The sequence below is a fragment of the Phalangium opilio genome, unplaced genomic scaffold, assembly GCF_054372755.1.
Source record: "Phalangium opilio isolate 3A_F unplaced genomic scaffold, DU_Popi_V2 ptg000329l_1, whole genome shotgun sequence".
NCBI lineage: Eukaryota > Metazoa > Arthropoda > Arachnida > Opiliones > Phalangiidae > Phalangium > Phalangium opilio.
Genome location: NW_028324226.1, coordinates 4,038,199 through 4,052,563, shown reverse-complemented (window position 1 = coordinate 4,052,563; position 14,365 = coordinate 4,038,199). Strand labels below are relative to the sequence as shown.

Below are 14,365 nucleotides of genomic sequence, written 5' to 3'. Positions count from 1 at the left end.
AGCCAACCTCCGTGGATCCTCCGAAACACCCCCTCTCGCGAGTATTCGGGGCAATACTCGACTGTATTCTCCAGTTTTCCAGCATCAAGCTGCAACCGCGATCAGCCATGTTAGAGGAATCTAGCCCGGCCTTCGTCAACTAACGCCTTTTAAATATTTGGAAGAAAAAAATATATAGACGAGGAAGAATTCGGTTCACGATTAGAGAGTTCGTTTGTAATAAAAATGAAGCCCAATCAGCGGAAGATAACGCAGTAGAGGTTAGTTACGAGATTTTTAACGTTTCTTTTTCATTTGCTATAGAGTGTTTCTTAGGCCTATTTTTCTCTCCGGGCAGTTTTTCTTTTTTCCAATTGAAGCACTGACTCTTTTAAGCCTATTTCGTAACTTCGGTGACCTTTACTTGATTTATAGGATTTTACTAAACTATGGAAGAAATGTTTAGGGTTTTTTTAAACGAGATTTAAGTTATTTTTACTTATTAAACGGTAAAATACATTTTATTTAATTTAGGATACTAACTAAGCCTTTTCTAACCGGCGATATTTTAATTGCAAAGTTTTTCTATCGCGCTTAACCCTAATCCTTTTCAAATAGTGACCTTTGATTAAATCGCAGTTTCGTTGATTTATATTTAGATTAAGAAACTTGTAAAATTCATTATTCCTTAATTTGATATAAAGTTTAGTTATTTTTAACTTAGTTTTTTTCTTTAAGGCGTAGGCTTTTGCGAGCTTTTCACGCTGTATCGGTATTTTTTTTTCTATTCAACTGTAAGGAAAATAAGCTATTTTCGTCTATATTCGCTTCCTAGTTTTTCTAAAAAAGCCGGAAATAAGATACGGTCCTTTTTCAGGAAAGGCACGATTCTCTCGTAGCACGCGTTTTTCTACTGAATATTTCATTAATCTGTTGTATAGTATTACGTGTAAGGCTTAGTTAACCCTTTGATTTACGTTACATTCAGTTTACAATTAAATAAATAATTCCGCAAAGGCCTAAGCTAAACCTTCTTCTATTATGAAATGAATGTAGACAGATAAAGGTCCCTAACCTGTTAGTAATAAATTACTTAAAATATTTTCATAGTAGACCTATTTTTTTATAAATACTATTGTTATTATTGAATCAAAATCGACGAGAAGATGAATAATTGCTTATATTTTATTATTGTATTAATTTTGAGCTGAAGTACAGGGTGTTACATAAAGGGTGGTACGATTGAACCGAAGTACAGTGGGTCCTATGGGGAAATAAATTTTAAGTCGAAAATGTAACTTCTATGACATTTTCCCCTAAACAAGTTATAATTAGGAGGGGGGGGTTGAATTAGCATTATTTTAAGTTTATTACGTTAAATTTAATGGGTCATCCCTAAAATGCTCCAATCATACCTTGTAAACTGTCTACCTTAGACCAAAATGTCACCTATAGGTCCTAAAATTATTTTTGAAACACCCTGTATACGAAAGAACATCTGTTTAGATACGGATGTAAAATGATAGGTCTCCTCGTACGAAATGTAATTGTATATTTAAAGTTGCATTAGGCCTAGACTCGAGCTTAAAAACATATTTTTTCCTCGATTTTATGTATCGATTATAGAACTCCTAATAGTACCACAGTATCCATATTTTCCTCCTCCCTTGGGGTATCAGATACCGCTTTTGAATTTTGCCTAAATTGAATATGTTGACCCAACCTTTTATGCCTTAGATACAAGGTGTTTCTGATAAGTCTGCCATAAATTAAAATGTCCGTTCTTTGGGTCAAACTGCGTGGAAGAGTCATTGGGGTCTACAAAATTTAGTTACTTATTGATATGGGCTCCTAAACATTGATTGGCCCCTAAAACAAGGAAATAGTAGTAACACATTTGGAGTAATTAGCTTTACTTTACCAGCGTACGCACTTTCCACCCCTATAATACACTTCTGCTAGATAAAGGTTCAATAACGTTGAAGACTATACTGAAGTCTGATATGTTTTACTCCACATAATGTGACTATTTATTTTGTTTATTTTCTGGTCAGTCAACGTTTGGGTGTCCATATCTCCGTAACTAAATGTCGTAGACCCCACGAACTTTGACACTTTCCACTCAATTTGACCATAGGTTTATAAGATATGTTCCATAAGTATGACACTACCTATAATTCGTAATGCAAGAGACTTACAGCTCTAGCTAGTTCGAGAACGACAAGCGAGAATTGATTGGCTACACTCGGTTAGTTTTGCAGGATTTCCATCTTCCTATTTAGTCTTTACTAAGACTTTGACAACACCTCACCAGCCGTCCCTTTACGACAATATATGACCTACGTCACTTCATGACAAGCTCCAGTTTGTAACCAGTGACAAACTTATGGAACATATTTTATGAACTTATGATTTGACCCATAGAACACACCCTTTAATTTATAGCAGTCTTTCAGAAACACCCTGTATAGTTCCCGTATTCGGTTTTGGGTCAAAAATATTGATATGATGGTCAATGTTGTACGGTAATCGATAGCCAATTGAGATCTCTTCAGACTGGACAATAGTTTGACCTTTTTTTATATATTAGATTGCATTCAGTCCAATCAAATCGTAGGTTTTTTTTGATGAAGGAAGGAAGCCTTGAAACGGAATTCAGATCAATTAAGAGTCCCCGTTCCTTATTTTTTTCGCCAAATTTTGTAAATGCTATTAATGATTAATTAATTGGAAATAAAAATACGGATTCCACAGACATCAGGGCCAGAGGGAGAATTCTGAATATTAAAAAAAATAAGAAAAGTTATTATTAATATGTCTGTTTTCAGGGCCAATTATAAGGGCCATGCAGAACCGAAATAGAAAAGGTATTATGCTTAAATTCTTTTCAATTCCTTCTCGATAATATGATGTTAGAAATATAGTTTTTCATTTCGAACTGACGTTTCTTCTAATTTAATTAATTAGTCGGAGGAACGAAATTAAAATTAATTTTAAAATTAGGTCGAAATTGAAACTTGGTTTTATTTAGAGCGTATGTTTTTGATTTCCCCCCAAATACTCGCGAATTTTAAATAAATTTTTTTCAGTATTAGATGACGGATGCGATCCTTATTTGATATTAATTTTCGCCCCCCCCCTATTTTTACCCGTCATCACGGAGATGGTATCTTCGGGGACCTTTTATATCTGTGACTGGCTACTTAGTGGGTCCGATGGCTTTTCATGGAACAGATACTTTTTTTGCTATCTCATTTGCCTTTTTGTTTGAAATTACGTCATATATTAGAGATTTCCAATTGGCCAGTCCGTGATAGGAAGGTTCCCTAGTTGTTTCTTTTAGGTTTTAATACTGGCACCGTGGCACGAGAGAGATCCAGTGTTGCTTGGAGCTAATTCCCCTCGCTGTCTAATGTTGATTTTTGATGGTGAACATTGGCAGGTTCTTAGTGGGAGATGAACTATCTGAAAAAGAAGATAAAAGGTCACAAGAAAGGTCACGACGACGATGACGATTTCGATTTTGAGCCCGCGCCAGCACACGGTGGCGAACATCAATCGCCCAAGCCTAACTTAGAGAAGGATTCCGAGGAATGGAAATTTTTTCAGCAGTTGACTCAACGAGTTCAGGACACTGTCCAGAAGTCTCAAACGACATTAGAAAAATTGAGAGACACTAGCGCCGTCGAAGAGATCAGCAAGCCCGATTACGACTTTATCGATGACCCGGCGATTACCAAAGTAGTGCCACCAAAGTCAGCTTCCTGGGTCGATTTCGACGAAGGTTTAAAGAAACAAAACGACAACTTAATTTCGACCGATCAACCTTCGACTCCATTAGGAGGCGCCGGATCAGCGCCGGCGGTTAAAGGGGACGGCAAGGCGCCACCCCCTCGACCACCCCCGCCCAGAAGCGCCAAATCGGAAGATTCCGAATCAAACTTTACCGACGAGACTCGACAAACTCCCCAGGAAGGCGTCGAGGGTGAATTTGACCTTCTTGATGAATTTGGTTTCCGTGCTGAACCTCAACCCGCTGTGATAAGCGCGGTCGTAGAAGGACTCTTGATTCTCGACGAGGCCGAGTTAGAAGACGATCCTATTGACGACAAGGACGATCCTTTTGATACTTCTTTCGTCAACGAAAAAGTCGCGGTCAGCAGCGCCAACGTCGATTTTTTATCCTCGGATACTGGTAGCGGTGTCGTATTGACCCCAACCTCCACCCCGGATAACAAAGGCGCTAAAACTAGCGCTCAGAGTATCTTCGAAGCGTCCCAAAGCAGTTTCATCCTCGATCCTTTAGACAATAGTTTTCAAGAGGTCGAGGAAGACGCGGGTCCCGACCCTTTTGACACGTCGTTCGTTAACGATTTAAATACCCCGACCCTTAGCGCTAACAAGGGGGAAACTAAAAAGGCCCCAAACTTTAACGAGGATCCTTTCGGAGAGGATCCATTTTCGTGTAAACTCTCGGCCGATAGTTTGTTATTCGCGTCATCGGCAAAACCGGTAGAGGTGAAACCAGGGGAGATTTCGAAGAAAAGCTCTGCCGATAATTTGTTATTCGGTGGGGCGGAATCGGTTTTAGAACCTGCTAGAGTAGAACTAGACCTCGATCTCGAAGAAGAAGACGCGGGACCCGATCCCTTCGACACTTCTTTCGTCTACGATTTGAAAACCTCGAATTCAACTTCCGGGTCTGCCGTTCAAGCGGACGCCGAAGTAAGCGACCCTTTTGGTCAGGTTTCCAAGAATGGTTCGGGTGATAATTTTTTATTCGAAACCGAAGGTAAAGAGGAACTAGAAGAGGAACGTCAAGGGAAAGGCCAAGATCAGGGACAAAGAGAAGTAGAGGAAGAAGAGATGAGTAACCCGTTCTTGACCGATACGACAGATGTTTCTCCTCCCATCCCGAAATTTCCTACCGGGAGGAGGAGGAGCACAAATCCCTTTGAAGATGACATTCTTGAGCAAGCCAGCGACCTGCTGGCTTCCAGTTTCGCCGAGACAGCTCTGGCCGCCAGTAACTTGACAGCGGAGATAACCAACTTCGCCACTGAGAACGCTAAATTGTTCGACCAACTAGAAACCAAAACGGGAGCCGTAGGAATGAGTACTTTAGGAGATTTGATACTAGACGACCACGACGGGCCTTCAAGCAGTCTTCCATTCGGCTCTCCGCCGAGCGCCACCGAACCGTCGAAGCCTTCTACGCTGGGTACCAACATCTTCGACGTTTTCGGGAGTCCCTCACCGGATCCCAGTCCTTCGGTTCCCGTCTCGGTGTCACCAATTACCGATCTTCATCGGAAGCTGTCAGGTGACGCTCAATTTGGTAAAATTGATACCGCTGACCTATTTGGTCTAGGCGATCCATTACCGGTCGAGACCAAACCTTCGCCATTTCAAGCTGAGGAACTCTTTGGGTTCGGTGCGTTGGATAACCGCCGGACAAGCGAAACAAAAGAGACGGACAACGCAAGTTCTTTATGGCTAGGGGACGACACTACGACGGTAAAAGAAGAAGATGACGATGATGAAGAAAGCGCGAGCGAACCCTACTCGATTCCCCACATTAGCGATACCTCTACCAGAAAGGAAAGCGTCAGTCAAGTGATAAGTTCATTGGAAAAAATTGCTAGTTTCGCCGCCGATGACTTGGACGACAAACCACCACCGGCCACCTTAATGGGTACGGACTTCAATTTGCCCATAGCCGAGGTGGACGAACCCTCGAGCATAGGAGAATATCCTTCTTTAAGCCCCCCAGAAAAGATAGATGACCATCCGGTTGGAGACCTCTTCGATTCCTTTTCAATGGGCAGTCACTATGTTGCGGAAACAGGATCACGGAAGAATTCTGAAACCGTTAACCCGTTTGGAGATGCAGCTTTCACGAACGAAATGGAGAATAAGACAGAACCCGATTTCAATTTCGGCACCAAAATGGTTTCCCCTCCTAAAGCAGCGCCTATAGAGAAGAGTGCTTTTGACCAAGCTTTCGATAGTTTGGCTTCGACTCCCAGTAAAGATCCTTTTGGCGACAAATCCATCACTCCTCAACCTATGTCAGCATCCACTTTCGATGGAAGCAAATTGGGACAAACATTCGATAGTCTGGGATCTAGCAAGGACCCTTTCGACTTCAATTCGTCAACGTCAAAAACATCCACATTCGATGGTTCCAAATTTGACGAAGCCTTTGGAGGGTCAACAAAAAACAAAACCACCTCTGGCAAGGATCCTTTCGATCTCTTAGGAGGTGATGGTGTAATGGACAGTCAAACGAGTGGCGGTAACGCTGACCCGTTCGGTTTCGAACCCATCAAAGATTCAGTTCCCATCACCGATACAGCCGCTTTCGAAGCCTTCGCGGCCAAATTCGAACAAGTTATCGAAAAATATGACACCGGAACCGAACCAGATTCGCTAAGTGTAGGAGACGCTTTCGACCCGTTTGGCACGCCATCTTCGGCTCCTAGCGCCGGGGAATCGGTCAAAAGCACCGGTTTCGACGTTGTGGACATGTTTGATCCATTCTTGTCCATGACGAAACCGCCGGAGAACACGCCCATTAAGATTCCCGAACCTTCCAGCGAACCAATGACGAGAAAGATGCCCAGTAAACAACCGTCTAAAGATTCGTTTGACGACGATGATGATGTCGACTTCACGGTGGTTATTCGCCCCAAGATGATCGACAAGAGTGACGCTCCCGTCGCTTCGCTAGAACCACCTCCCTTGTTGCCCCCTCCGCCAAAGTCGCCGATGAAGGACCCTCGAGAGCAGAACTCGACGCCCGCTTCCAGGTTTAACCCTTTCAACAAAGATTTCGGATTTTCGCTTGACGTGGGTCGCAAAGAAGAACCCTCGGTCAACTTGCTGGCCTCTCCCACTAACGAGAGCGAGCCGCCGCCCGCTTTGGGCGAAGCCGGAGTCAAAAAATCCGGGGACACCCCCGAGAGTCCAAGGACGCCTCTCTTCGACGAGGACACCTCCCAACCCCTGGAAGAATTTCCACCAAAACTCGACATCGAAGGTTGGGACTTGATGCTCCGGCAACCTAGCAAGAAGAAGATTACCGGGAATCGTTATTGGAAGAAGGTTTACGTTAAACTCTCGGAAAACAGCATCTTGCAGTTGTTTAATAAGAAAGAGGACAACGATCCGTTCCAGGAACTTCCACTGCAGGTAAAATCACCGTCAAAATATTCATTTCAACCATTTCGATAATGAACATCATTAATTCTGAATTATTGGATGAATTGAACTCGACATATAATACCATTTTTCTTTTTGACGAAGCCCCTTCGCTGTAATTTGAATCGTCTTTGTTCGTTACCATTTTCAGGCTTGTTATTCTTTATCGGAAATTGGAGCGCAGCAGTACGACGCCTACGGGAAGATTTTCACCGTAAAATTTAATTACACTTTTTACCGAGAAAGAATGGGAGTTCGACCCGGTCAGATATCCAAGGTTATGCACGGTCAAATAACCAGCGTCGGACAAATTGCCAAATTAGGGCTACCTCTCGAACACGCTCCCCAAGTCTCCCAGCTTCTCAAATTGGGATCGCAAACTTATAACGACGTCAAAACCTTCGTTCAGGTTATTATCTTATATATTTCTCTCTTCTAATCATTCCACTTAGCTGCGCATTTATAAAGATGCCTAGGCCTATATCTTGGAAGAAACGTGAGAAACGTGAAGAAAAAACAAATATAGTTTAAGCTGCAAATTAACTCTATAATCTTTTAGTGGCTTGGTTGGCCTTAATTTTGCCATTTAAGCACAGGTTTCAATGGGAACTCTAGGGGGGAACCATACCATTAAAAACTGAATATTTAACAATACAGTGTTCGGCTAAAATCAGCGAATTTTATCAAGGAATACATACAGCTAATAGGAATAATTGTGCAGCCATTTTCTCGACGTATCTATACGGATTTTGTGATAAGAGGTAGACTAATCATTATGCATGACGAATTTTACTTCGTGAATAATCTATCTCGCTGTGCGTTGCACATTGCACGCCAGGCCTACCAACCAATGGAATCACAGTTAGAAAGACGTCAAAATTACGGATAGTAAGTTCTCAAGTCCGGCCCACAAAACTCTCATAGAAATTAACATGGGGAAACATGGGAGCACAATGATTCCTATTAACTGTATGAATTCCTGGTACTATGTATGGGTAGTTAAAGTTAGATATAGCTCGAAAATTACTAAATTACTGGAATCGTTTTGTTATGATGGGATCCTATTATAAAACCTACTTTTTTTTCGTTCGATGTAATTTCTCGGTCGCTCTTCTTCAGATAATGGAAGACGCTCTATTTCGACTTCCGGTACATCGCGATCGAGCTTTGACCTATAAAACGGAGGAGATTCAATTGGCCGTTCACGACGAGTTATACGTAGAACAGAGGAGGGACGGACACATCGAAAAACAGAACGCTAGAGTCAGAGTGTTTTTCTTGGCATTCATTTCTGGTGAGTTTCAATCTATTGCTATACTGTGACAAGAAATTTGGTAAAAAAAAATTATAAACGACGTTTCCCTGCATCCCCTGAAATCTTAAAAAAACGTGTTTTTCCCTTAATTTTTCCTATAAGACCTTTAATGTTTCCTAATTTTCCTTTAATATGTTTCTAATTTTCCTTTAATACGTTTCTAATTTTAATTTAATATTATTATAATTTTCCTTTAATATTATTATTATTTTCCTTTAATATTATTATAATTTTCCTTTAATATTATTATAATTTTCCTTTAATATTATTATAATTTTCCTTTAATATTATTATAATTTTCCTTTAATATTATTATAATTTTCCTTTAATATTATTATAATTTTCCTTTAATATTATTCTAATTTTACTTTAATGTTATTATGATTTTCCTTTAATATTATTGTGATTTTCCTTTAATATTATTGTGATTTTCCTTTAATATTATTGTGATTTTCCTTTAATATTATCAGAAGTATATATAATAATATCCCCTTCTGATATCATTATTATTTTACTTTAATATTAGTATAATTTTCCTTTAATATCATTATAATTTTACTTTAATATGTTTCTAATTTTACTTTAATATGTTTCTAATTTTACTTTAATATATTTCTAATTTTACTTTAATATGTTTCTAATTTCACTTTAGTATGTTTCTAATTTTACATTAATGTGTTTCTAATATTACTTTAGTATGTTTCTAATTTTACTTTAATATGTTTCTAATTTTAACTTTAACATGTTTTTAACTTTCTTTTAATATGTTTCTAATTTTCCTTTAATATGTTTCTAATTTTCCTTTAATATGTTTCTAATTTTCCTTTAATATGTTTCTAATTTTCCTTTAATATGTTTCTAATTTTCCTTTAATATGTTTCTAATTTTCCTTTAATATGTTTCTAATTTTCCTTTAATATGTTTCTAATTTTCCTTTAATATGTTTCTAATTTTCCTTTAATATGTTTCTAATTTTCCTTTAATATGTTTCTAATTTTCCTTTAATATGTTTCTAATTTTAACTTTAAATCTCTCGAATTAATTATAAATGTAATAACAGTAAATTTTAATTACTCCATGCAATTTTGAATTGATACCAAAATCTAGTCACCTTCTTTGTGTCTTATTGTTCATTTATCTTGCAAATTTTAAATTATTTTGATGAAAATCGCTTCAATTACCTCGTTAAATGCAATTTTGTATCGAAAAAAGCGTTTACAATTGTTGCTTGGGGAAGCCCAAATATAGGGTGAAACGTTATAATGCATTTCCCATAGAACGCCTGTAGAACTGTTTACCCCTCTGCACACTGAAGCTCAGGGCAAAGATAACTTACAGGGGCTATTCAAAATACATTCTTATTTTATAAAATTTAATGCTCATTTTTGGCATTGTAAATTTACTGCGCGCGTTCAAAACTTTTTTAATATTTAATGTAAACAAGTGTTTAAATTAATCTTAATTAATATTAGGTATGCCAAGCGTGGAAGTTGGATTAAACGACCTTTTAAGAGAGGGTAAAGAAGTAGTTGGTCGTTATGACATTATTCCAGTAGTCACGGAAGAATGGATAAGATTAGAAAATTGGGAATTTCATTCTTGTGTCGTGCAAGAAGAGTTTGAAAATACCAGAATAGTCAAGTAAGTATTTGCTAGGCCTAGTAAACCGTGACTTAATTTTTATTTAGATTTTAAATGTTTAACTTCTTAACTTTCTTCAGACTTCATCCTCCAGATGCTTGCCTCTTCGAGCTTATGCGCTTCAGAATCAGGCCACCCAAAAACAGGGAACTGCCTCTACAAGTAATTAAACTTAATTTTATTAATTAACTAGTTAAGCTACCCGGCGTTGCCCGGTTGTTTTGAGGACCTTAAAACCGTGAAGACTTTACTATATAGGTAGACACGAAACACTATATAACCTTTACCATAAGTTCATAAGATATGTTCCATAAGTTTGTCACTGGCTACTGAGAGCTTGTCATGAAGTGACGTAGGTCATAAATTGTCGTAAAGCAACGCCATGTGAGGCGCTGTTAAAGGCTTAGTACAGGCAGAATATATAGGAAGATGGACTACAAAACTGAGTATAGTCAATTCTCGTGCCGTTCTCGAAGTAGGCCTCGGTAGTAAGTCTCTAGCATTACGAAGTATAGGTAGTGTCATACTTATGGAACATATCTGATACACTTATGCCTTTACCAGTATGAAATATCTGCATGATGTTGTTTTTTAAGAAAAATATTTTTAAAACTTTCAAAATGGAATAAAACGATACTTAATCATAAGCTAAAATGTTAAGGTTCCATAGACTTAATGGCTAGGGCTTCGCGGATCCAACCTTGAGACGAACTCAACCAAACCACTTCTAATGAACCTTGACCTATAGTGTTACTGATATCAAGTATTAAGTTTCCCAAAGAACATCCCCCTTAATTTATACCAGACTTATCAGAAACACCCTGTATATAAGATCGGAGGGTTTAAACCCTTTTTAAATTTGTCTTTAAAGGTGAAATGTTCCATGCGTATCACTTCAATGCGAGTGGAAATGCGAGCCGACGTGCTGGTTCCTGGTTACCACAGTCGAAAACACGGACAGGTGCCTTGCGAAGACATCCAAATTCGATTTCCTCTTCCCGAATGTTGGATTTATCTTTTTCGGGTAGAAAAACATTTCCGTTACGGATCTCTGAAATCGGCTGCTAGAAAACCTGGAAAAATTAAGGTACTTCTAATTCAGCTTGTTAAAAAGGTAGGACCATTCTTTACGATTTTTGTCTCTGGCATAGGGACTGGAGAGGATAATGGGAGCGGCCCAAACGCTGGACACCAGCTTGATCGAAGTTTCAACTGGTCAAGCCAAATACGAACATTCCTTCAAATCTGTTGTCTGGAGAATACCCAGGCTGCCCAAAGAAGGCCAAGGTAAAGTGACTTATATTTATTTATGATTATGAAAAGCGAAGTTACAAAATGTTTATTTGTGAGACTAAATTTTAAGCCCCCGTTTAGAATGACCAATGTTAAGGTGAGCATCCCCATCTTTGCGGATTTGCTCTTTGTAAACTCCCGAGCGTGATCTCGTGACCTTTTCAAAGGTTGTCGGTTTACCACGGGTCATTCGTAAGGCGTTCGCGGTACATTAGGTCTGACGACTCCGGTTTTACAGGGAGATAAGATAAAATAATAAATAGACTCGGGTAAAAGTCGCGAAATGCCTCTCAGGGGATCCAAACCCCATCCCAGCTTTATTTTACCACCTACACAGACCTTTAGCTTTTATAAAGGTCAGGTAGACAGACAGATATTTTAAGAATTTTAAGTCCTCAGTTCTTGTTTTTATCCGGAGACTCAAAAATCCTAGATACGACCGAAGGACACCGCGTAGGTGCCCATTCCTTGAGAAGGGTTGACTTAAAAATGTAAATTGAAGTATATAATACTTCTCTTCAAGAGAAGTGTACCACAAAGCGGGAGGGTAATTGTAACGTGATTCTTCCCAACATCATTTTACATTTGGAGCAAGGTTACCAAACCGAATCACATAGGCGATAAATAGTTTCCTAATCATTACAATATTAGCGCTTAACTATTTGCCAAGGCGCATTGTGCACGGATTTTTGTCCCACGTCAAGACAATCAAGGTTTGTGGGTTGATTGCTGGGGATTTAGTACCAAACAGTTATAGAATTCACCCTAGCACGGTGCGATGCCCATCTGAAGTTTGATGATGAATGGGGAGAAAACAAAGAGGGTGTGCCTGTTAAGAATCATGTTATATAACTAAAGTATTAAGAGGATACAGAGTGTCGTCCTTCTTCTATTATCCCCCTTCCGATGTAACTGTAACCTTCTCTGTCAAATTAAACCTTCAGGTGCCTACACGACCCAGTTGTTCCTGTTAAGACTGGATCTGACCTCATTCGACCAGATTCCAGAGACTTTCGAACGTTACATATTCGTTCAGTTTACGATGCCGGCGACGACCGTTTCCCACACGACCGTCAGGTCCGTCTCGGTTACTAACGAAAACCCGCCGGAAAAGTACGTCAAGTACGCCGCCAAGCACGAGTACCGCATCGAGATCGACATGTCTCAGGGCGGCGAAGAGAACGAGTACACTTCCGCCGTTACTTCCGCTATAAACGCCGCTAACCCTCAGTTTCCTTCAGACGTTAGCGAATCGACCAAGATTTCCGGAAGTTGCCACGAGGAAGAGGATGAAGATGATAGTGATTGAGATGAAGATTGATTCTTAAAAGGAACTTTTAAAAATCTTACGTTCACAGCAGGACACAAGGACATTTGTCTAAGGTAAGCGTGGAATACCGCAAACAATTTAAAAATAGACCCTAGGGGATACGTGGCAAAAGACTAGCGGAGGAAATGTTTCAATATCTAAATTAACTTAGATAAATTCGGTCAAGATGGTGCGCGAATTTTTAAGTTTAGCGACGCAACTTACATATAATTCCGAAACTCTTCATTTAATCAAATTAAAATTAACACACAAGTGGGGCGCCCAAAAAAAAAATAATAATAAATGGCTTTAAAAATATCATATCGGCAGATAATTATAAGTAATAAGTTTAATAGCTAATTAATATAAAACAAATGGTTGTATTATAAAGATAACATCTGTTTTATCCTGAATAGTGTCTTAACGTAATTTTGTGTGGTCTTACATTTAAATTTTTGGGAAGCCATTTATGAGACATAACATTAAATTAATTAATTGGCGGTCATACATTATATTTTTATTTCATCTTAATTTTTAGCCATGCATTTCTTTTTTAATTTAAATGATAGTTTGAAATCATTTTTTTATTATCAAAGAAAGACGTCATAATTTTTTACGTGTGTTACCCACGTTACCCATCGACATTCCTTCAATGCCGTTTAACCTTTTGACCTCATGAATAAATTAGTTTATAGTTTAAATTAAACTAATGGGTTTCAGGCATTTATTTATCAAAGAAAACCATAAAAAACTTCAGCAAAAATCGTATAGGTGTGTTGTAGGAAAAAAATTATAAAGCAAAAAGATAGTTTAGAGTCACTAAATAAATAGTTATTGAAGAAAAAAATTTAAAAATAAATTGGGGATCGAGTTTTACGAAACCCAGCGGCTTTATTGAATAATTATACCAAAAAAAAGGAACCTGATTATTTAGCTGTTGATTCATAAAATAATCAAATTTTCGGTTTAGCAAAATTAAACTTTGTATGTGGGTTTTGGAAAAAAAAAAGATTTAATATAAATTAACGGAGAATTAATAATAATATGTTGAAAAAAATAATAATAAAGTTCGAGTTTGTGAGAAAAACAATAATGAAATAATAATAATTATAATTAAAAAAAAAACAGAATTCAGGAAATGTTTTCCCGAAGTATAAAAAACAAAATGAAAAATTGAATAAAAAATCGTTGTTGAATTTTTATATAAAAAATATATCGGAAAAACCATTTCCCCCAAATTAAATCCCCTCCTTGTCTATGGTAAATATAAAAGAAATAAATGTCATGTTAGTTCTATAAACTTTAGGCAAGTGTCAAGAGTAAATATATCATTAAAAAAGGGTTTTCTCTCTCGTGCTAAAAAAAATAAACCACAAAACAAATAAATGTAAATATATTTCGGAAAAGTGCGTTAATTTTCACTGTATCATAGCATTAAAAAGTATGACAAAAAATATTGCATTGACATTATATTTTGAAAGAAACAAAAACTAAAAAAAAAAAATAACAAGAGAAAACGGCTGGTTGTTTCCGAAGTTTTTCTTTACAAATAATGTTGTCACACGTTGTAACTTGAATCAGAGAAACTTTAGTTACCGTAAAAATAAAAATTATCAAAAATTAGA

At 37.9% G+C, this 14,365-nt stretch overlaps 1 protein-coding gene across 1 annotated transcript in view; it reads left to right on the top strand.

Annotated features, from left to right (window-relative positions):
• Positions 1-14,365, top strand: part of LOC149610400 (uncharacterized) — a 177,466-nt gene extending 163,101 nt beyond the window's left edge. The window contains exons 5-12 of the mRNA XM_089859537.1: positions 3,422-7,173; positions 7,334-7,591; positions 8,302-8,476; positions 9,970-10,138; positions 10,219-10,300; positions 11,010-11,225; positions 11,290-11,425; positions 12,376-14,365. Of these exons, the coding sequence (XP_089715663.1) occupies positions 3,436-7,173; positions 7,334-7,591; positions 8,302-8,476; positions 9,970-10,138; positions 10,219-10,300; positions 11,010-11,225; positions 11,290-11,425; positions 12,376-12,740 (5,139 nt within the window). The 5' untranslated portion in view covers positions 3,422-3,435 and the 3' untranslated portion in view covers positions 12,741-14,365. The remainder of the gene's footprint in view (positions 1-3,421; positions 7,174-7,333; positions 7,592-8,301; positions 8,477-9,969; positions 10,139-10,218; positions 10,301-11,009; positions 11,226-11,289; positions 11,426-12,375) is intronic.